This window comes from Hypomesus transpacificus, chromosome 25 (assembly GCF_021917145.1).
Source record: "Hypomesus transpacificus isolate Combined female chromosome 25, fHypTra1, whole genome shotgun sequence".
Classification (NCBI taxonomy): domain Eukaryota; kingdom Metazoa; phylum Chordata; class Actinopteri; order Osmeriformes; family Osmeridae; genus Hypomesus; species Hypomesus transpacificus.
In genome coordinates, this window is record NC_061084.1 from 3004346 (window position 1) to 3027285 (window position 22940).

General features: G+C 41.7%; 1 protein-coding gene across 2 annotated transcripts in view; it reads right to left on the reverse strand.

The window, feature by feature from the left end:
* Nucleotides 1–22940, reverse strand: part of mllt3 (MLLT3 super elongation complex subunit) — a 107699-nt gene continuing 84759 nt past the window's right edge. For both annotated transcript variants that reach the window (XM_047049337.1, XM_047049339.1), the window contains 4 exons: nt 22786–22924; nt 20241–20340; nt 10199–10270; nt 1–1663 (listed from right to left, as the gene is read on the reverse strand). In XM_047049337.1, coding sequence (XP_046905293.1) covers nt 1532–1663; nt 10199–10270; nt 20241–20340; nt 22786–22924 — 443 coding nt within the window. In that variant the 3' untranslated portion in view covers nt 1–1531. The remainder of the gene's footprint in view (nt 1664–10198; nt 10271–20240; nt 20341–22785; nt 22925–22940) is intronic.

Genomic DNA, 22940 nt, shown 5'->3' on the forward strand with positions numbered 1-22940 from the left:
TTTGGGCGGACGTACACTTTGAGTAAGAATCCTACGCACAGTTTTATAAATGAGACCCCAGAGCTGTAATCAAACCCGGGATGCTGCGTGTGGGCCTCAGCTTGTATGGTACGCACCCTACCCAGTGAGCTACCAGGGAGCCCCATGCTAAGAAATGTTTCCATTAAAGATGAGTCAGTCAAAAAACAAGAACATAGTTATACAGTTTATATAGACACAAACAATATATGATATTCTTTCAATCAAAACAGATGTATTTGTGCTTGGAAATAGAGCAAAGGAAAAATATGAAAAGATAGGGCATTCAATCAAATATTTAGCAGTAAAGTACAAGAATGCAACACGAGTTTGAAATCACAGTGCCAATACACTTTCCTCTGCTGGATATTCATGACTTAATTTGTACATAATAATGAATATTTACTTTTCCAATTTTTAAAAATATTTTTCTACGATTTACAATACCTCATAAGGAACATAAAAGTCAAGCAAAAGGTTAAACAGCACATTCTGCTGTCATGGCCCCTGAAAAAGATCACATGCATTCTCCCACATATGGTACAGCCTTTGAATACCAAACAATATCAATTCCTAAAATGTGTCTAAGGACAACATATTAATCATAGCAAGTGACACAAAAACGTCTCCCCAAATGTATGCAGATTTTGCAACTAAGATCCCCATTTAATAAATAAAGATTTTCTGATGTCCTAGACTCTAAATAGTACATTTGTATATATAAAAAAAAGTAATTCTTGACTGTTCCATCTTGAGGACAGTTACAGTTTTAAACAAGCACAAGCTAATAACTATTTAATGCAGCACCTTTTCGAAATAATCATCCAGTATAAATACAAATGTTTGATACCACAATTATGATATCAATGTGACAATTGTAAGTGCATGACATTTCCAAGTTTTCCAAGTTGACAAGTTCCATTGCCCATTTCTGTACTTCATATAACCTCAAAAAAGAGCCATCCCCTGCTTTTACATTTTATTGCCACTCAAGTAATTCCTCACAGTTTTTGGTTATAAAGAACTTGACTGTCATACACAGCACGAGATATGGTTGCTGTGAGGTGTTGGTGCAAGTATAATTCTGTTTTCGCCATCACACACACTTGGAACTCAAATTCAATAACTTAGCCTGATAATGCAGTAAGGCAGTTGCACATACGTCACAATGAACTAAACATAACACGCACAGAGTACACGATAACAATATGTAAAGTAAGAGCAATACACTGTTTTCAATTCGTTTTAGTGAATTGCGAACTTTAAGGCTTATAAGGTGATCTGGTCGACCTGGGTAATTTCCAGGGTGATGTAGTGGTTAAACCTGTTCTTTGTTTATCACGAGCCAACTCCTGACTAAAGAAAGAAAGAACAAGGACCCAAACCGAATACTGGTCTCAGTCAAGGAGAGAACAGGCTGCATTGCAGTGAAAGTTCAAGTAAAAAGAGACAAAATAGTAGTTAGAGGAAGTTAACATTCACCAAACCCACTGGCAGCCTATAGCTCTTCGCCTTACAAAATTCCAGACGTTTCCAGGTAACTTTGAAGCTTTCTGACTGTGGTTTTGTCCAAAGAGCAGAGGTCAAAGTCAAAAGTTGTGTTTGTGATATGGAAGTGTCCAGTCTCTTCGATGAGATTCACTATCTGTGGGAACAAGACACTGTAAGAAAACTGACAAGATGAAGCAGAATGCATAAGCAGAACAAAAGAGCAGAATGCAGCATACATCTGCAGGTGGTGATGTTGCTATTAACAGATTTTCAAGACAGATGTGGTCGCGCCTGTAATCGGGATGAACCCCGCCACCTCGGACATCTCAAGAACGACCGCTACCAGATACACCAACAAAAAGCCAGTGATTGACTGGCCTGTAACCAATCTACACCGTCTTCACTCACCCCTCTAAAGTCACTCCACACATCAGTCACCCAAGCCGGATCGGCTGCAGCTAACCTGATGGAATCTGGGTCACGGCACTAATGTAACCGATTCGGTCACGCCCCCTTTGGAGGTATACTTGGCCGAAGCTCGCCCACACTCGGGATCGAACCCCTCACCCCCGACATCTCAAGCACGACCACTACCAGCTACGTCAACTAAAAGCCAGCGATTAGCTGGTGCGTGTAGCCTGTGTACATACCTGCGGACCAATCTACACCAGCCACAAAGTCTGGAATTTGTATACATAACTTCATACTGAGAGGAACTGACCTTAATATAGAGTGTGTGTGTGTGCAGTGAGTATGGAGAACTAAATGTGCCATAATTAAATAAATCAATAGACATCTCTTAAGTGATGTGAAGTTGCATGTGTTTCAAAAGAAATACACATTTCATTTAAAGATGTGACATTTCAATTTAAATGCAATGGGGTGGGACATCATGGGGAGTCACTATACTGACACCATTTTTTGACGCCTAGGGTTGCACATTGACTGCCACGTTGAATAAATTAATCAGGTGATTTTGTAAAAATGCGGCAGATGTGGTTTATACATGTTTCTTTTGTTTTATCCAAGAAAATTGACAAATGTTATTTATGGTCATAAAAGTTATTTATAAAATGTATAAATAATATTAAATAAATCTAAAAATGTATGCATTTAATGTATGCATCCTGAACTTGTGTCAAAGATGTTTAATTATTAGGTAACACCGTGTTCAAAAGAACCCCAAAATGACAATTGTAATTTCAAGTTGTGAATGTACACAAAGTTACATTTTATGAATTTGACCTTCTCATGTCTCTTTGAAATGTATGCACTACACGAGGTCCAGTCCAGCAGGTGAAAATTAAAATGTTGTCATCAGAATCAGAATTTGAATGAGTTTTTATTGCCATTTAAGTTCACAAACACAGAATTTACTGTGGCAGAAAGGTGCATACTATAAACATTTACGGTCAGCGTGAGTTCTTGGCCTTGTAGCGGATGGAAGAAACTCTTGTTATGGCGTGAGGTTTTGGTCCTGATGGACTGCGGCCTTCTGCCGGAAGAGAGTAGATGGAATAGAGAGCGGACAGGGTGGGAGGAGTCGGCCACAATCTTACTCGCTCGTCTCAGGGTCCTCGAGGGTAGGCAGATTGCAGCCCATCCCCTTCTCAGCAGCACGATCAGCACCATCATTGTCCTTGACAGGTTGAATTTCTTCAGCTGCCGTAGGAAGTACATCCTCTGTTGTGCTTTCTTGGTGAGGGAGCTGATGTTCAGTTCCCACTTCCCACAGGTCCTGGGAGAGGATAGTGCCCAGAGGCCTGTTCCATAAAGCCAGTTTACCAAATAAGCCAGACTATGTCAGTTAGTTAGTTACTCATTTCTCGTTCATTCGGTTCCATAAAGCTAGCTCAACGTAGTTCGAACTCAGTAGCCTTTGATTGTTAGATCCCTAGCCCTAGATTGTTAACAGTAGCCTACAATTGCAAAACAAACTTAAACCCATACATCTATCCTCCATTTTCCTGACACAAAAACCATGTTAAAAAGTTAGGCTACTGGATAATGTATTGAATAATATTAGGCTATTTATTTTAAACAATGTCAAAAAAGTCAATTTAGATGTGTTTAGAGGGTGTCTGCTATTTATTCAACGAAGTAAAGGTCTAAAAAGGACCTCGACCTATGTAGCCCATCGTTCACGTCAATCATGATGTGTCATTTTATTTTGATGAAGCAGTGGATGAGGGAGCTGTCATAGTACATGGCTTAAAGGGAACGTTCTTTCTGGAAGAAGTCACGTGGCCGTGTGCATTGGTTTTGCCATGGTGGATTGTATGATCCATGTTTTACCTCTCGGGCTGCTTAAGAATAGGGTGCATGCGCAATTAGATTGACTGCTTGAATCTGAGTTGAATTAGTAGGAGTGTGTGAGCTGAAATTGGCCTTTATGGTACTACTTTAGCCCCGCTTGACTAATTAATCTAATTCCAGTCAGGTTTGGGACAACTTTTTTGGGTGGCCTTTAAGGAGCAGGTCTCTGGAAGTGGAAGGACTCCACAATGTTTACTGGGGATTGGGGTGAGTGGGGCTGTATTCTTCCTGAAGTCCACAACCTTCTCCACAGTCTTAAAAGCATTGAGCTCTAAGTTGTTTTGGCTACACGAGGGGCCTCATGTATCAAAGTTTGTCCAGCTTACATACCAGAAGATGGCATCCGGTCAAAACTTGAAAAGTACCTACACACAGAAATATTCACATGTTTAAAACTGGTCATACGCCAGGTCCTGCGCACCTTTCAATTATAAATCATAATCAACGTGCGATTGACTGCACGTAATAATGCATAATATGCAGATGGCCTATAAATGCTCCTCAGGGGCATGACAATGAATTGTCTGAATTAAAATGGCTAAAGATGCAAAAAAGAAATATTTCACAGGCTGTGAGATCGAAGTTCTAACAACAGAGGTGGAGGCGAGGAAATGTGTCCTGTTTGGCGGCCTGTCATCAGGTATTAGCAAACAAAATCTGTGGATATTTTTTCACATTTTCTGACTGAAAATCTGCGGAATTCCGCTAGCCTTCCTGTTTTTAAGTCAGAGCGATCGAAAATGTTCCACAACAGTTTGACGCTGAATATGGTTGATTGAATGTTGACAGACTTTGCAAAAAAGTATTGATCCATCCTCATAAAGATCACCTGAAAACTCCCTGGCCCTTTTAATATAGTTTTGATATTGCCTACAGTAGCTAGTCTAATGTGCGCGTTAGTGTATAAATTTATGGGTTGACAGGCTTCCTTCAATTTCTATCACATATCTACACTGGTTCTTTTTACAAGTTAAATATTTCGAAAGAATAGAGCTGTAATATGTGTTGACAAGTTTATTTAAAGTTTATTTTGCCTCAGACCAATGCATTCTATTTGAAATTCATCGGAATTCTGCGCTAGAAAAGAAAGTCGGCAGAGTGGGAAAACTGTCACTAGGGCAAGCTGTGGGTTGGGAGAACCGGACCATGGCATAAATTAATAAGAAATGGTCCGATATGAAACTCGAAATAAAGAAACGAGTGGTGGTCCTTGGGAGGTTGATCTGTGCGTCATGCTTCCTGTGCATCATGGATAAGCCAGAGTCAGGCTCACAGAAACAATTGCATTTTCCCATGCCAATCTTGTAGTTGCACGGCACAGCAAGTATATATTTCATCTGTAGAAAATAATCTGTGCTGCATGCAATATTAACCATATTAGGCCTACAGAGGGTGATATGCATTTCATAAGTGATTTTGTCGTTCATTTGACACCCTCAAGTTTAACAGAAGTTATTAAGTGGTGGCGGAATAAACAGTTAATAGCATTTCCGGTTTGGGCATTTTGATGTGAATAATCCACATCAATGATCAAACTTTTATTAGAGGAGGTCATTATTTTTTTGAATAGTCAATGTCATAGACGTATGACCGTAACTGTAGTGGAAACTATTTTGTAATGTTTGGTAAGTTTTGGCACTTTTCAGTCAAGGGTCACATGAAATGCTGTTTTTAGATGCTTTTAAATAGGCCTTAGTGGTTCCCTATTACTGTATCTGAAGTATCTTTCCCGAAATTCAGCCTTGGTGGATAATTACAGCCACTATGAGCAGTCCCACAATAAACTTCCCTCAAAACGCGTTGTTTTTATGTCTGTAGTTTTAAATGCTAATGAGGAGGAGAGGGGCGGCAACATGCGCTAATGTTTACAACGGATGCATCGCAATGGCTCTTAGCCCCCGTTGCTGTAAGATGCCTCGAATTTAGCCATTCTCATCTGATCACCCTGGTTGGCAGAGGTGCACACAGTCATTTCAATGACGAGAAAGGCGGATATCGCGCGCCATAACACCAACAGCAGAACAGTTTTCCAAATAACAAAGAAGTGTACAACACTCGCGTTACAGCGTTTGTATTCACACACACACAATGCCATTTACCTTTACATTAGCGACAGTAACTTTGTTGGCTCGTAGCCCCGTTACTGTAAGATGCCTCGAATTTGCCCATTCTCATTTGATCACCCTGGTTTGCAGAGGTGCACACTCATAACAATTTCAATGAGGGGAAAGGCGGATATCGCGCGCCATAACACCAACAGCAGAACAGTTTTCCAAATAACAAAGAAGTGTACAACACTCGCGTTACAGCATTTGTATTCACACACACACGATGCCATCTACCTTAACATTAGCAACAGTAACTGTTGGCTCGTAGCCCCGTTGCTGTAAGATGCCTCGAATTTGCCCATTCTCATTTGATCACCCTGGTTTGCAGAGGTGCACACTCATAACTATTTCAAAGAGGGGAAAGGCGGATATCGCGCTCGCCATAACACCAACAGCAGAACGGTTATCCAAATAACAAAGTGTACACCACTGGCGTTACAGCGTTTGTATTCACACACACACACTTGATGCCATGTACCTTTACATTAGCAACAGTAACTCAGCTGTTAGCTGCAGAGCTAATTTTAGAGCCACATTCTAAGCGTAGCAAGCTAGGTAACCATATACAGTAAAGCAACAAAATGATATAGCGTTAGTTAACTTACTTGTCCAAGGTTTGTAGCTTGACCAAGGAGAGTTAGTAATGATCCTGAATGTAATTTCAGCAAGGCCAGTTTTGTATTGGCTCAAGTTGAGGAAACAGTGGCTGAAATGTTTGGCGCAGACATACAAAACTTTGGGAAGTTGTGTCGGCGCATTTCCAGCAAAAATACAATTAAGATACTGGTTGTGAAGAGGCTTGGATGAAGGAACAAAAAAAAAAAACTTTTGTTTGGATTTGTACATCCAAACACTGAGCAACTGTTATGCTTCGTTCGTTTGCTAGCCATGATGTCTCTCCAGGAAAAAACGATATTGCACTTGCCTTTGCACGATAGTTGCTCCGTTTTTCATGGGCGGGCCAAATTATCTGGGCGGGCAAAGTAGAGAGAAGGGCGGCAGCCTGGCTCCTTGTGACGTCACAAGGAGGATATTTTCAAACAGAGAGTTTGAGCCTCATTTTCTCAAAGGCGGAGAAGAACACCCAGGGCCCGCATATTCTCACGTCAAGTTCATTTTTATACATGACACCGTGTGCATGAAAACCAGCGTACGCAAGCTTTTGGTGCATACACAACGTTATACGAGGCCCCTGGTCACCAAGTTGTCAGCTTCCCACCCATAGTCAGACGTCCCCACCCAAGATGAGCCCAATGAGGGTGGTGTCGTCTGAAAACTTCAGAAGTTTGACAGACTGATGACTGGAGGTGCAGCTGTTGGTGTACAGGGAGTAGAGCAGAGGGGACAGGGCGCAGCCCTGAGAAGATCTGGTGCTGATGGACCAGGAGTCAGACACGTGTGCTCCCAGCTTAACGCATTGCTTCCTGTCAGACAGGAAGTCTGTGATCCACCTGATGGTGAAGGCAGAGCTGAAATCTACAAACAGGATCCTGGTGTAGGATGCTGGAGAGTCCAGGTGCTGGAGGGTGAAGTGGACGGCCATGTAGACTGCGTAGTCTACAGACCTGTTGGCTCTGTAGGCAAACTGCAGGGGTCCAGGAGAGGGTCTGTGATAGCTTTGAGGTGTGCCAGCACCAGGGGTTAAAAATACTTCATTACCACAGAGGTCAGGGCGATGGGTCTGTAGTCATTAAGTCCTGATGGCCTTGGCTTTTTGGGCACAGGCATGACACAGGACTAAACCACATACATAAATGGAATGGTATTAATCAAGGGAGTAACATCACAACAGCAGTGTTGCGCCTGAACGGTGTCTGTGAACTCTTTCACTCTTTTTAATTTCGCTCAATAAGGTGCCAGATTTCTAGAGAAATCCAGGCGAAAAACACAGATAGTTCAAAAAAGCTGTCTGATGCCTGTTTAAGTGCGTAACAGATTTTTGACTGCTGAAAACCTAGAAACTAAAAAAGTGTGTCGAGTTTTGGAGTCTGTAAGTCGTTATGTTAGCCTGGCTTCAGAAAGGTACTAAAAGAACGCTTGTGCCAGAGCCAGACACGTCAACAGAGGTCCAAGTCCAACCAGAAACATCAGGTACGAATCATGAGCTTCAAACTTGTTTAAATAAATACATACATATGCATGGCCGCGGGAACTAGGGGTGCTGAGGGTGCTGCAGCACCCCGACAGCACGAGAATTTAAAATGATATGACTTGAAAATCCACCACTGCATACATATTACAGCCCCGCAATAGCGGACTGGCCACTGGGAGCTCTGGGAGAAGAATAACAATGGAAAACCAGGCTTAGAAACTTAAGGGTGGGGCTGAAAAATTTAGACAAAAAGACATCACCTTCACTAGACAAGGTTTTACCAATGAAACAACGGCTATGTTTATTTGACATAGAGTTCAAAAAACGATTTTGCGCTCAAATAAAGCTCCAACATTTTGGCTCGTGTGCTGTGCGCACTCGCATTAAGTGTGGAAGTACCTATCTTTCTTTCAGAACTAGCATCACATCAAACACAGACTGTGCATGCATTAGCGGGGCAGCTGTGGTGTCATATTTTTACTGATGACAATTAGAACTAATTATTCTGTTAAAACTTGAACAAATAAATAATAACGATAGGGAAATTGTATATTTGCAAACACCCCTTTTCATATAATTTGGGTCGCGATGGTTTGTCAATTTGAAAATGTGGGTCGCCGAAAAAATAGGTTTCAAAACCACTGCTCTACATGACTCCTGTTGTGAAATAATGACCTCTGAACTTTGACTTTTGGCCCCAAAATTAGGGTAAGGGTTCAGAGTTTCTTTCATGGGGCATAATCATGGCTTGGTACAGTGAATAACTGAGTCTTTCAATTTCATAACCCTAGTCCCTACAGGGGATCAACAGCGCCACCTAGAATAGGTAATTTCCAAAAATTCAATTCCTTTTTTCAGCTGAGGTTAGGATCAGCCTGGGATGATGTATTTAGACCAATATTGACCGTGTCAATCACACTGTGTCTTCACATCATATTGGCACCATGAGTTGTGCCAATGTGTCATTTATTTATCAAGTAGTCGTTGGATTCAAAGAAAATACAATAGTTTAATGCTTGCTGGCAAGGAGACAAAATCTGATCGCAATACAAAGTTTGTCTGGTTCACAAGTCTTCATGTAAGACCATTTAAACATATTGGTAATAAGTCTCCTCCCCTGAATATCAGATGTCAATGTGATTGATCCCAGAGGTAGAGTGTGCGTGCACATGGAAACTTAAAGTTATCTGACCCTAGGCTTGACCATATGATTCACTCAACACATAAGGTTTAACACATTTAGTGCACCTTTAGTATGATAGTAGTCAACCTAGGCCCCACAGCTTAACGTCGCATATGTGTGACGTTAAGCTATCACCTTTTATAAAAGGCATGGATTATTCTGAATGCGACGCCCTCGTGCTGTACTCCCAGTGCAGATAATTAATATTCAGCTACAAGGAATCCATCATTTAACATTTCAATAGAAAGAAAAAAAAATCCACTTGGAATGGCCTATTTTTTTTTTATATAAATCTTCTCTTCATGGGTTTTCTACTCTTATGTCCACCAAACAAAGGATCATACGGTGGTTTGTAGACTTGCATAAGTGAGTCCAACCACGCAAATCACTGTTTATAAAAATAATACCAAAGTTTAACGGACAATAAATCAAGACTGTGGTAAGTGGAATTCAAAACAAATGTTCTTGGATATAACAAAAGAAACATGTATAAAGCACATCGGCCTGATTTATTTCGGTGAGATTTTGTAAAAATCCGAAAGCAGCTCATCGAAATCTATTGGAGACCTAATGCGTCAAAATACAACGCCATATTTCAGAATTTTCAACGGCAAAAGCCGAACATTAACATGGAAGTCAATGTGCAACCCTAAGCGTAAAAAAAATACGAAAAAGGCGCCCCCCGGCGTCAAAGGGGTCTGCCCGAGCGTCAATATATACGTCAATATACACCTACCACTAGTTGCATTGTTTACAACAGCACATCACATCTGCAGCGGTTCTCCTCCCCCCCCCCCACCCCCCCCACAACGAACTGTCCTCTTTTGCAACGTATGTACTGTACACTGTTATACTGTACTGTTATAACCGTAGTTGAATGTCATTGATTTTCTGTATACTTCACCTCCAATCACCTCAAGCAGGACCTACAGTATGAAAGTCCCGCTAAGTACTCACATCTTGTGCGAAATACACAGTATTTGAACTCACTTGTTGTAATATGTGCCTTTCGCGCAGTGCCATTAGTCTTCTGTGCAGCTCTACCAGCTCATCCAGGTAAGCCTGAGACATGGAAGATAGCAGGTTAGTGGAGAAGAAGTTTGGAATTATGCTGGAGGACTGCACCCATGATAAAGTCACATTTGGATTTCAAGGATGTTCTCTTGATATAATGATATGCCTGACAAGAGAGGAGCAAGATTATAATTAGTAAAGAAGGTTCACATCTCTGAAGTACTTGTTCAACCGCCACATCTATTCTAGTCAAACATAGTACTTGTACATTTGCAATGTGCAGACATCAGTAAACACATTCATTTATGTAACGAAATGTACTGATCTATACTAAAAGTATATCCACTTTATTTTGTTATTTTGTCTGTTCGCTAGACAGCCCTTTTAAAAGCATCTGAATATCGGTTGTAAAAGCCAATTTGAATTTCTCTATTTTCCTTAGAGTAAGCGGCCCCATTATCTTCCATTCAAACCGCCAACGTTCCAGACCCCATTATCGTCCATAACCGTTTTTTCCGTTAATTTCTTAAAGAAGATATGCAGCAGCAACGAAGAAAGTAATTAATTGATATGTACCGTATTTTTCGGAAATAAAGCCGCGGTGTATACGATTTAAATATTTATTGTGGTGGTGAGGTTTATATTTTGAACTGTGTCACAAACGCTTTAGTATAGACCTTTTTTGATGAACATTTTAGAATTTTCATTCGTCAAGTTTGGCCCTTGAAAGCTTCCGGTTTCAGACGCGCGAATGATTGTTTTGATGGAAGTCAAAGAGTTTAGAAGCACTAGTGAGCAAGTTACTGTGGCAAAACATTTTTTTTTGTTGCTGTGTTTGGCTGTTTGTCGAGATTGGGGAAGAACAAGTTGTCAACACATTTACATTTCCTATAATAACGGGACAACGAGATGACTGGGTTGCTGCTGTAAACAATAGCTTGTTCATCTTTCAACGTTGTTTCAATAGTAATATTGGTAGAAATACCGTTAGTATAGAATCACGTTGGTTTTTCAACGTTGTTTCAATATTAAATAAGGGTGCAAAATGATGATGTCAACATCAGAGTCTGACGTTGGTTCAATTAAATTAGCATTGAAAGTGGAATGTTTATTCAGCGTAGTTTCTACAAAAAATTTTGTAGGTCCAATCAGCGAACAGAGGGAGTGGCTGACAACGATGACGTTAATGTCGTGCACTAGTTTGAGTAGTTCAGTAATGGTGGCGGAGAAAGATGCAAGCGAAGCTATTCTGTGGTTGTGGCAACGCTGCCGAATATCCATAAGTTAAAGCCGGAGCAAGAACATTCCTTGCTGAGTTTTGTTGGTGGCCATGATGTTGTGGCCCTCCTCCCCACGGGGTTCGGGAAAAGTTAGATTTTACAGCTACGGCAGCTAGCTCCGTTACAGTAGTGGTGAAGGAGTTGGCTAAGGCAAACACTTGCGATTGGTTATGGCAAATCAGAGTGGCTCTGGGCAGATCCAATAGTTTTAAACTTCAACAGAGGACCCGCCTTCAAGGAAGTTAACGTTTGTCAATGGAGCGATCCCAAACCCTCTGTACAAAAGAAATGTACGAAATTCTGGTTAGGACCAGGCTAGCCATAACCTGTCATAGAAGGGAATTTCCGTCATGCCTAGTATCAGTGGCGATGTGTCTTTCTTAGGTTACTAAAATGAATTTGCGCAACAGGCAAAGGATCCACCTGAACAATAAATATAGCCTACTTAAGTAGAGATAACTCGGTTGTGGATCTGACACGGTATGCGTAGTCCTAGGCTATGGCTAACTCTCATATCCACCTGTTTTTTAACCCTCGACCATACACTGGGTTCAGAAATGACAGGTGGGGGATGTAAAAACAGCAGAACATAGCCTATTGATTTTTCAGCGGTGCACATAAAAAAAATAGTTGTAGGCATCAGACTTTTATAGGCTAACCTCTTTACAGACTGTAAACGCACTGTAGCTACTATTTGAAATAGTGGTAGACATCGGGATAGATTGCTAGCTCTACCTTAAGTAGGCTATTGATTTCAGATCAGCCTAAAATAAATTATAGCTTAAAATAAATAATGTTCTGATCCAGTGGGTCGGTTAGGGGATACTATTCGATGTATCGCTGCTATTCAGCAGCCAGTTAATTGATATGCGCTAGTCATGTTAACTCGATGGTAAAGTAGGTAGCGATAATGTAGGAAACGCGCTAGCCGGATGTAGTTCAGGGCCTTGCGTTCTAAACTGATCTGTTATTGTTTACGTTCCAAAAAAGGTCTTAAGCTTAAAAATGTACTAATGAGAAGGCTAACAAGTAACACTAGCATGGTAGTAGCATTGCTACGAGTTAATGCTAGCTTACTTAGACCGGAAGCAAACCAGAGCTAGCTAGCTACCGTTTCGGAAAAATAATTTGCGCTTTGGGGACCGTCGGAAATATTTAGAACTCACGCGTCTAAAGGTCAATATTTAAGCAATAAGCCCCAAGAGGCCGTGGTTTATGCTGATTTTAGAACAGGTAAGGGGAGTTGTTAGGCACGACGCGAAGCGGAATAAGCGGGGCTTATTGCTTTTCTAAAACTGTTACAAATATTTGATATGGTTTCATCAATAAAAACAATTAAAAACAAAATAGTTTAATAATAAACCGTCATTCTTCCGCTACTACAAAGTATAGTTCCAACATAAATCGTTGCCACGCAACAGCCAGATGGACATCTTTTTCAATTTGAAATATTCAATGCGCAGTAATATGGAATGTTAAAGAATGTTATGAGGACAACCTGTGAGGTTATGCAGGATTTTACAACGGCATGGAATGCCATATAGCCAATCACAATCAAGGATGGGAACAACCAGTTTTAGAATAGCTAGTTAATTCCCGGGCAATAGAAAACATACATTACGCACTTACTTACTTACGGCATGATGTAAGATCGCCTGTACTCATTGCATCATTGTTCACATATCAAGTGCGGAATATATTCCAGTTTGGTTTATACTCAGATTTACAAACACAAAGCTCCCATTCTGGTGGGGTGTGGTTTATAGAAAATGCGGCATATTTTCTGAAAAATACAGTACACACCTTATATTGCTGCACACCAAATTACAGCTTCTTTGAGATCTGAGTTCAAGTTCAAGTTCAAGTCTTTTATTTGTCAGGTGCACAGAGCAACACAAGGTTAGACTGGGCACTGAAATTCTTAAGACAAGACAACGCAAGCACCTGGCATAACATAACATATAAGTACACAGAACAAATTTACATCTATGCTGAGCTTAGATAAGTGAACTTCCTAAATATACAGATAGCAATAAATAAACAACTATACTAACCCTAACACTAAAACTTCCTAAATTACAGATAACAATAAATAGTACGCTATACTAACCCTAATACACAATAAAAAATTAACTGTACAACCCTATAACCTAATCTAACCTAAGTGGAGTACAGTGCAGTAGTGCAAATTTGCAGATCAGTGACTATGTCAATGACCAAACAGGAGCCTGGTGGCAAGGTACAGTAGTGCAATGTTACTGAAAGAGCAACCAAAAGCATAAGTGTATAAGTGACTAGTGTGCAGTAAAAATGTCCATATCAGTGTCCATTGAGAAGCCTGATGACCCTTGGGTAGAAACTGTTGTACAGTCTGCATGTGCACGACCGGATGCTGCGGTAACGCCTGCCAGAAGGCAACGGGGTAAAGAGACTGAAAGATGGGTGGGAACAGTCTCTTAGAATCCTGCTGGCTTTCCTTAGGCAACGTGTGTGGTAGGTGTCCTGTAGGGCTGGGAGCTTCCTGCCGATGATGAACTCAGCAGAACGGACCACACTTCGTAGGGCCTTGCGGTCCCGGTCTGTGCAGCTCCCATACCACACTGTGATACAACCAGTCAGAATGCTCTCTATAGTGCATCTGTAAAAGTTAGTAAGGATGACTGAGTCCATACCAAACTTCTTCAGTCTCCTCAGGAAGAGGCGCTTACGGGCCGCTTTGACCACCTTGTCCGTGTGAACAGACCAGGTGAGGTCATTGCTGATGTTCACCCCGAGGAACTTGAAGCAGCTGACCTTCTCCACTTCCGATCCATTGATGAATAGGGGTGCATGCTCCGCCTCCTGCCGCCTCCGATAGTCCACAATCATCTCCTTGGTCTTGCTGATGTTAAGAGAGAGGTTGTTGTCCTGACACCATGATGTCAGGGTGTCAACCTCCTCTCTGTAGGCTGAATCGTCACTGTCAGAGATGAGGCCCACGATGGTTGTGTCGTCAGCAAACTTAACGAGGAGGTTGGAGCTGTGCGTTGCCGCACAGTCGTGGGTGAACAAGGAGAACAGGAGAGGGCTGAGCACACAGCCCTGGGGGGTGCCTGTGTTGGTGATCAGTACAGATGAGGTGCGGTCACCGATTCTCACCACCTGTGGCCTCCCCGTCAGGAAGTGGAAGATCCACTTGCAGAGGGAGGTGCTTAGTCCCAGGTCCACAAGCTTGGAGACCAGTCTGGAGGGGATGATGGTGTTGAATGCAGAGCTGTAGTCAATGAACAGCATCCTCACATATGTATTCCCCTTGTCCAGGTGGGAGAGAGCGGTGTGCATAGTCAGAGCGATGGCATCGTCTGTAGACCTATTGGACCGGTATGCAAACTGCATAGGGTCCAGTGTGGGGGGCAGCGAGGAGCAGATGAATGATTTGACTAGCCGCTCGAAGCACTTCATGATGATAGAGGTCAGTGCTATTGGGCGATAGTCGTTCAGACATGTGACCTTGGTGTTCTTGGGCACAGGGATGATGGTGGTCCTCTTGAAGCAGGTGGGGAGTACAGACAGGTTAAGGGAGAGGTTGAAGATGTCACTGAAGACCCCTGCCAGCTGGTCAGCGCAGCCCCTAAGGGTCCTACCTGATATGCCGTCTGGGCCAGGTGCCTTGCGAGGGTTGATCTTCTTAAAGCATAGCCTCACCTCGGCTACAGTTAGTGTAGGCACACCACTGGCTTGGCCTTCAGGTAGCTCCACTGCAGGGGGGTCACTGTCCCTCTCAAAGCGAGCGTAGAAGGAGTTCAGCTCGTCTGGCAGTAGGACAGAGGACTGGGTCTCATTGTAGCCTCTCCCTTTGTAGTCTGTAATGGCTTTAAGTCCACTCCACATGCGCCTGGGGTCAGAGCCATGGTAGCTGGACTCCCCCTTGGTCCTGTAAGCCCTTTTCGCTGCTTTGATGGCCTTCAGAAGGTCGTATTTGGCCTTCCTGTACTCATCAGGGTCCCCAGAATTAAAGGCGACAGTGCGGGCTCTCAGCTTGGCCCGGACCGCGGCATCAACCCAGGGCTTCTGATTTGGGAAAGACCGGACAACCTTCTTGGGGACAACGTCATCAATGCAGTGCTGGATGTAGTTGGAGACAGTGTCTGAGTATTCCTAATGTCCCCATCTGCTGCGTCCCTGAACATCAGCCAGTCAGTGGTGTCAAAGCAGTCCTGGAGGGTCGCCACACACTCGTCACTCCATAGGTGAACTGACCTCTCAACCGGTCTGACCTGTTTGAGCTTTTGTTCATATGCGGGGAGGAGAAGAATGGAGGTGTGATCAGCCTTCCCAAAGGCAGGGCGGGGGAGGGGTTTGTAACTGCCCTTGAATGTTGTATAACAATGGTCAAGGATCTGGTCTCCACGTGTGAAGAAGTCAATGTGCTGATAGTATTTGGGCAGGACTTTCTTCATGTTAGCTCTGTTGAAATCACCAACAACAATGAAGGCTGCCTCTGGGTGCACATTTTCCAGACCATTGATAATCCCATACAGTTCATCCAAAGCAGCGGCCTTGTCTACCTGGGGGGGGATGTAGACTGCACTCATGACGACCGCAGTGAATTCCCGAGGTAGATAGAAGGGTCTGATTTTTACAGTTAGCAGCTCAAGGACCGGAGAGCAGTGAGATGCTAATACCGCTACATCCGTAGCCCAGAGAGAGTTAACCATAACACAGACCCCTCCGCCCCTGCACTTCCCTGAGTCAGCTGTTCTGTCCTGGCGGTATATGGTGAATCCCAACGGGGTAACCGCTGCGTCGGAGATCTCCGGAGACAGCCAGGTCTCAACGAACGCCAGTACACAGCAGTTCCTGATGTCCCGTTGGAATTTGACACGAGCGTTAAGTTCATCCATTTTGTTGTCGATGGACTGAACGTTAGCTAGTAAGATGGTTGGAAGAGCAGGTTTGAAGCACTGTTTCCGAGTTCGAACAAGGACTCCAGCACGCCGGCCACGTTTCTTCTTTCTCCATCTTGCGGGTAAACAGAACGGCGAAACAGCAAAGGGCCAGCTGCAGTCCGAGCTCGCGCTCCGAAAAGTGGAATTAAAGTTCGTAAAATGATCCTTGCCAAGTGACAACTTAATGTCCAGAAGTGTCTGCCGGTCGTACTGAATAAACGACAATATAACATTGACAAAACAAGTAACTAACACTAAAAAGACAAACAAAAAGCTGGGTTTTTGCGGATCTCTTGTCGACGCAGCCATCTCGTAGGCGCGCCGGAAGAGTCTGAGTCTATATCTGAGAATCTGAGTATATAAACACACTCTCAAACCGTAGGTGTACCATCTGCCTTCTGCAGCATCAAACTTGACATTTCTCCATTGAAAGTGGTTGGATGGATGATAATGGCACCTCCTAGCCTGACGTTGTCATACTCATAATTCTAGTCAGAATATGAGTCTGATAACTCTCCGTTGGGCGGTGAGTATGGGGCGTGTTTTAACCGAACTCGTAAAACCAATGCCTCTTCGCTCAATTGGATAGACCTACAACCAATCAGAGCAACGTAATATGTTGTTTGTTAAAATCGAATTCAACCCAAGCGCTCTTTGGTGACGTGGTTGATTACGTTACTGTTGATCATCTGTCCATCTTCGTATAAAGCCTGCCTTGACAATTTCATTGGTCTGAGCAGCTCCTGTTCGGACATAGTTTTTCCCCAACCGAGCTTCCCCAGACCCAACTTCCCGACCACATTTTTTTGTGTGCGGGGCTAAGTTGGGCTGGCAGCCAGGCTAGGGACCCCCTGGCCCAACTGCAAAAATTAGGAAAATACAACTTCTAGGAATTTCCTTATTGGATTTTAAAACCAGAATGTTATATTAAAATATAGGTGTGTATCTAACTATGTATTAAAGTACAATGCTGTGACATGTTTTTAACCTCTTCTCAATCCTGTCAACAACAAAAAAACGCCTAAAAAGGAAATACAAATACTTCGGATAAAAATATATAATTTTTCATAATTGTTATCTCTAATGAAAGGTGGTACTTATAACTATCATATATCATAGGTAAATCTCCAATTAGTATTGTTGAAACACAAAAGCTGAAGCATGAACACATTGGAGTGCCTTATCTGATTCACCAGGAATGACGCACAAAGAACACTGCTTCTGTCATCCATTTAGCACCTGGACTTTTATTTTAAAGGCTCCACAGATACCCATAACGTTGGCTAATAGCATTTGCAGAATTTCATCAGAGTCAGAGTGTAGTGGCCGTGTCAGTGGAGCGAGTGGTACGTGGCAGTAGCTAGTGTAACATGCCAGTGCCTCCACTGGTACATGACAGTTGCTGTTCTGTTGATAGCATGTACCACTACATTTAAATTTAGTCATTTAGCAGACGCTCTTATCCAGAGCGACTATCAGTAAGTTCAGGGACACCCCGAGGCAAGTAGGGTGAAGTGCCTTGCGCAAGGACACAACGTCATTTAGCGGGGCGGGGAATCGATCTGGCAACCTTCTGATTACTAGCCCGACTCCCTCACCGCTCAGCCATCTGACTCAACTAGCTACTGTCACATACCAGTGGAGGCACTGGCACGTACTACTAGCTACTGTCACGTACCACTTGCTACAGTACAGTACAGTTTCGGTTCTAACCACTACTGCCTATTTAGTTGGCAAAGTCAGAATGATGCAAGAAAAGATTGTGGCTATTTATGGAGGTAATACATTGTTTTGGACAAAATACTGTACATGGTTAGATAGTTTGGACATTTGAGAATGTAACCAGACCGTTTTTGTTGGGATGTTTTGCTATCTGGACAGCTCTGAGTCAAATCAAATCAATTCAAATTTATTTTTATAGCCCTTTTTACACGCAAGCATGTCACAGAGGGCTTCACATGCGCCCATAGAACTGCCCAACCAACCTAAACCCTCAAGGAAGACAAGGAAAAACTCCCAGAAAAACTCCCACCGGGAGAAAAAATGGAAGAAACCTTGGGAGGAGCAATTCAGAGAGGGATCCCCTCCTCCAGAGACGGTTGGTAAGAGAGAGGAGCAGAACACAAGCTAAACATAGTCATACAGTGTCAATGGGTTTTGAAACACCAAAATCCATTGTTCGGCTTTATAGACGTTGGATGGGACCGGGAAACTCGCTGTTGGCCGTCATGGAGACTGGATTCCGGGTGACGACCTGGTTCAGCGTAGGCAGACCGACGACCAAGCAGGTCCTGACAGCTCAAACCCCCCACACCACAGGGAATGAGCCGTAATAGAGCCGTATTAGACCAGTAGAAAAAGTTTTTCACTTTCTTGACAAAGTTCATGGTCAGACAAAGACGTTGATTGTTGACTGCCTTTGTGACTCGATCTTGAAATGGTTCATATCAATAGAGGCACAAGAATCGTAGCTTTCTAACAATATATGGCATGTGTAGCAGTCGAAATATATATTTGTTAGACCTCAGGCCTGGACCGCTAAAAGGTTAATTTGTTATTATATAAAAATTTTCGTATATTTTCTGACGAGCTTTGAGAGCTAGGTGGACAAAAATGGGACCCCTTACGCTACTACGCATAGTTTGATTTAATTGCGAATGCCTTTGTTAATTGCATTAGTTCAATTGCAGTAGGCTCCTAATGCAGTTGACATCAGTAAACATTAATTTATGCAACACTTATTATTATTTATGCATCACTGATCAATACTGAAAGTATATCCACTGTATATTGTCATTCTGTTAGCTAGCCTGCTCCTTTGAAAGCAGCTGAATATCGGTTTTAAAAGCAAATGCGCTCAGATTTCCCTATTTTTCCTATGCTTATGATTTATGATTTAATTGCAAATGCCTTTGTTAGTCACATTAGTTCAATCGCAAAATATTAACTTTGCTGAGTGCCCAGTTCTCGAGATATTAGTAGGAAACTTGCTGGAGACCATAGGACCAATCAGAGTGAAGGGGCTGCGATGCGACGAGAGCAAGCCAAACTGATGAAAAAGTACGTATCATTGTTTTTCATCATTTGATGTCGAAATGCGTCAATCGCATGCGTCAATGTAACGTCAATCGCAGCACTGCACTCCTTTGGATTACTAAGAGGACACATGCAGAATACAAACTTTGCAGAGAGTAGTAAAGGTGGAAAAAAATGCACCCAGGATTTAGTACATGCTCATCATTCCCCTACAGATTTTCTCCTGCCAACCTCTCTTGATATGGAATCAATCACTGTCCTTTATCAAAATCCCACCCTGGAGAAACTGGAGCAACTTTGGAATACCCATGGTACACCAGTTAAAGCTATATTTGCCGAGACTGGAATTGCACTAAATGGAGTGTGAATGATGGCCATCAAGTACATGCACACAGAAGCAAATCAATTAACCCAATTAAAACGCGTACAGTCATTATTAATTATAAGTGTCACAAAATTGTCTTGTTATTACCAAGTTTTGGTGGCTCATATACAGTTACCCGGTTAAAACTGGCACAGCACATTCCTGTCTAGGTTACTGCTGTGCTCTCTGACTATCGGCTCTTTAGGTTCGGGTTAGGCATTTTTCTATTTGGAAGGAATCAACATTTTTCTTAATTGTTCATTCATTGCTTATTGTGGTATTAATAATTTGTAAATAACTCAGTTTCTTCGAAAACTAATTCTTTACTCAACACAAGCTGAACTACAAAGTTTCATAAGTTTTATATTTCTGGCTTTGGTATAGGATACTAGCTATCAGGTTAGTCTTACCTGGTTATTACTTGTCTTTAATAAAGGAGGTGGATTGTTGTGTGAAAGGGGTGAAGGAGCAGGGCTGTTTTCACTCTCACTACCGTCACTCAGGCTGATCCTATTAAGGACAAGAGAAGTTAGAGATGAGGAAAGGATGGGTTGACCCTTTAACATTATAAAATATAATTGTAAACATAATAAAAATCACTAAGCTCTCACTTTTTTGCACCTTCCTGCCACAGTAAATTCTGTGTTTGTGTAACATACATGGCAAATAAACCAAATTCTGATTCAATAACTGAATCCCGTCAGATTGCAGAATCCAGTTAGATTGCAAGTTGGCTGGCTTGCCCCGCCAGACCAGAGTATCATGCAGTTTATTTAGAAAAGATGGCATTTGTCAAATCAGACAAGTGTAACCTTGCAATAGTTGTCTAGCAAAATTAGTTAACGTGCTACATTTTAATAGCTCAGTGATTCTTGAGACATGGGACAAAACACGGCCGGCCTGCAATGTAGACTGCATTTAGGTTTAAAAATTAAAACATTCATTTTCAATTGTAGTTGTTCTGAAGGATTAAGTAAGGGATAATGTATAGAACACTGGTCATTATCGTGAAAATAAGCCCCAACAGGGCGAACAGCACACCGACACGAAGCGGAGGAGTGTAGCTTCTTTCTGAAGGGGCTTATTTTCCCGATAATGACCGGCGTTCTATACATTATCCCGCTTAATACACGGCTACTTGCCAAAAAAATAACTTAACAGTGTATCTTTCTACAATTTATTTGTTACCAATCGTAGAGTTGATCAGCAGATAAATACTTTGCCAAAGACGTTGAACTTCATAGACGTTGAACATTCTTTAGGCTTCAAATCAGCGGACGTCGCTAAGCAATGGAGTACACTGGGATAAAAAATTACCGGACTACTTGGAGTGCTTCGAAAGGCGTGAATCCGAGGCAAAAAGGCCACTTCCCTTGACAGCGGTCAAATATGCATAGCAACGGGCAAATATGAAAAAATTGTTCACCGTAGAACGTTGGGAAGCCCCATTCAAGTGAATGAAGCATTCTACAGCGTTAAGAACAGCAGTGCAATAATATAAGGTATTGAAGACAATCATCCCCTTCAATTTAATCATCATTGTATAAAATCTATAACACTGCACTACATATAAAATATTGTGTCCACAGACAGGGGTTCAATCATTTGCATGCTTTAAAATATTAAAATAGCTTGTTTATCAAAAGCACAACTCAATAATATCTAATTTTTCAATGCCACATGCAAGTTGTCCAAACTTTTTTTCAACACCTTCATTCATTCAAATTTTATAAAATCATGCAATATCAGAGGCAGTTAGCACTCTGCAGAGGTGGCTTGTGGCAAGGGGTCCTTCAGAGTGCATCAATGACAGGCAGGCTCAGGAAAGATTTCTAGTTTCAGAATATTTTTTCCTTCATGTCAATTTTCTTGGTCAAAACCATGATATATCAACACCCTCTTCCAGTTTTTGAGGAAATATTATAATTCTTTCATTATGCTTTCACGTCCCATTTTTGTATGTATACCTTATAGAAAACACAAATCTATTTTTTTATATTTAATACAATAAGAAAACCTAGACCACAAACACATAACTTCACATTGAACAACTCTGTCATTGGCAAGTCACCACCATAAATAAATACAAATCTGATAGTGGTGACATCTGACGGTGTTGACATCTACATATTTAAATGTGAATCTTGAATAACATGAGAATGTATTTAGAAATCGTCAAAACACATATGATAATATATTTTTGTAATTAAGGTAAAGTAATTTTATCATGGCCTCTGTCAGCCTCTATGAAAATTTGTGTTGACTATACTTCTTATAGTTGTTGCATATTGTAAGTGCAAATTAATTTGTGTTTTTGGTGTATACACAATAAGTGATGGCGAAGGGAAAAAGCACATTTTGATTAAAAAAAGAGAAAGGTTGGATCGAAGCATTACTCATTAGCTTAGTACTTGTTAGATATGTACATGTAATTTAATTTGTGTGGGCGTATTTTTTACATTTTGAACCCCACTTCTCCAGAATCACATAGCTATGAGCTGCTGATGTTGAGTCAGACTTAATATCATTGGTAGGCTAGTCCCAATTTGAGTCATGATTTAAATGGGTAATCTTTTGGTTGATGTCATTTTTTATGTAATGTGCTCAGTAATTACTAACAAATGTATTCAGGCAAACCGAACACAAATAAATACAGTATTAACAAGCTTTACAAAGCAAACAATATAAATATCAATGTTAACAGAAAGGCTGTAATGCACAATATAATGATATTTGTGACTGTGCAGTGCATATTAAAAGCATCTTTTCCAAATTCAGTGAAGACCAAATTATAACCTTTACATTTTAAAAGTCAATTTTAAAAGCCATGACAAGTGTAAAGGGAGTTATTGTTTAGGATGGATTTGTATACAAATATCTCCCTGTGGTAGGCTTACGTTTGTTCAATCTACAATCATAACCACAAGACAACAATGGTTGATCATATTGGTTCACCTGCGGTGGCAATGTGTCATATGTGTGTGCATGGGCCATTCAAGGTCAGAGTCTGCTTCATTGTCCTCCTCCTCCTCAGGCTCCTCTACATTATCGTCAGAGTGCAGGTCTTGCATGATTGATTGGAGGGGACCCAACACTGCATTTGTGAGAAA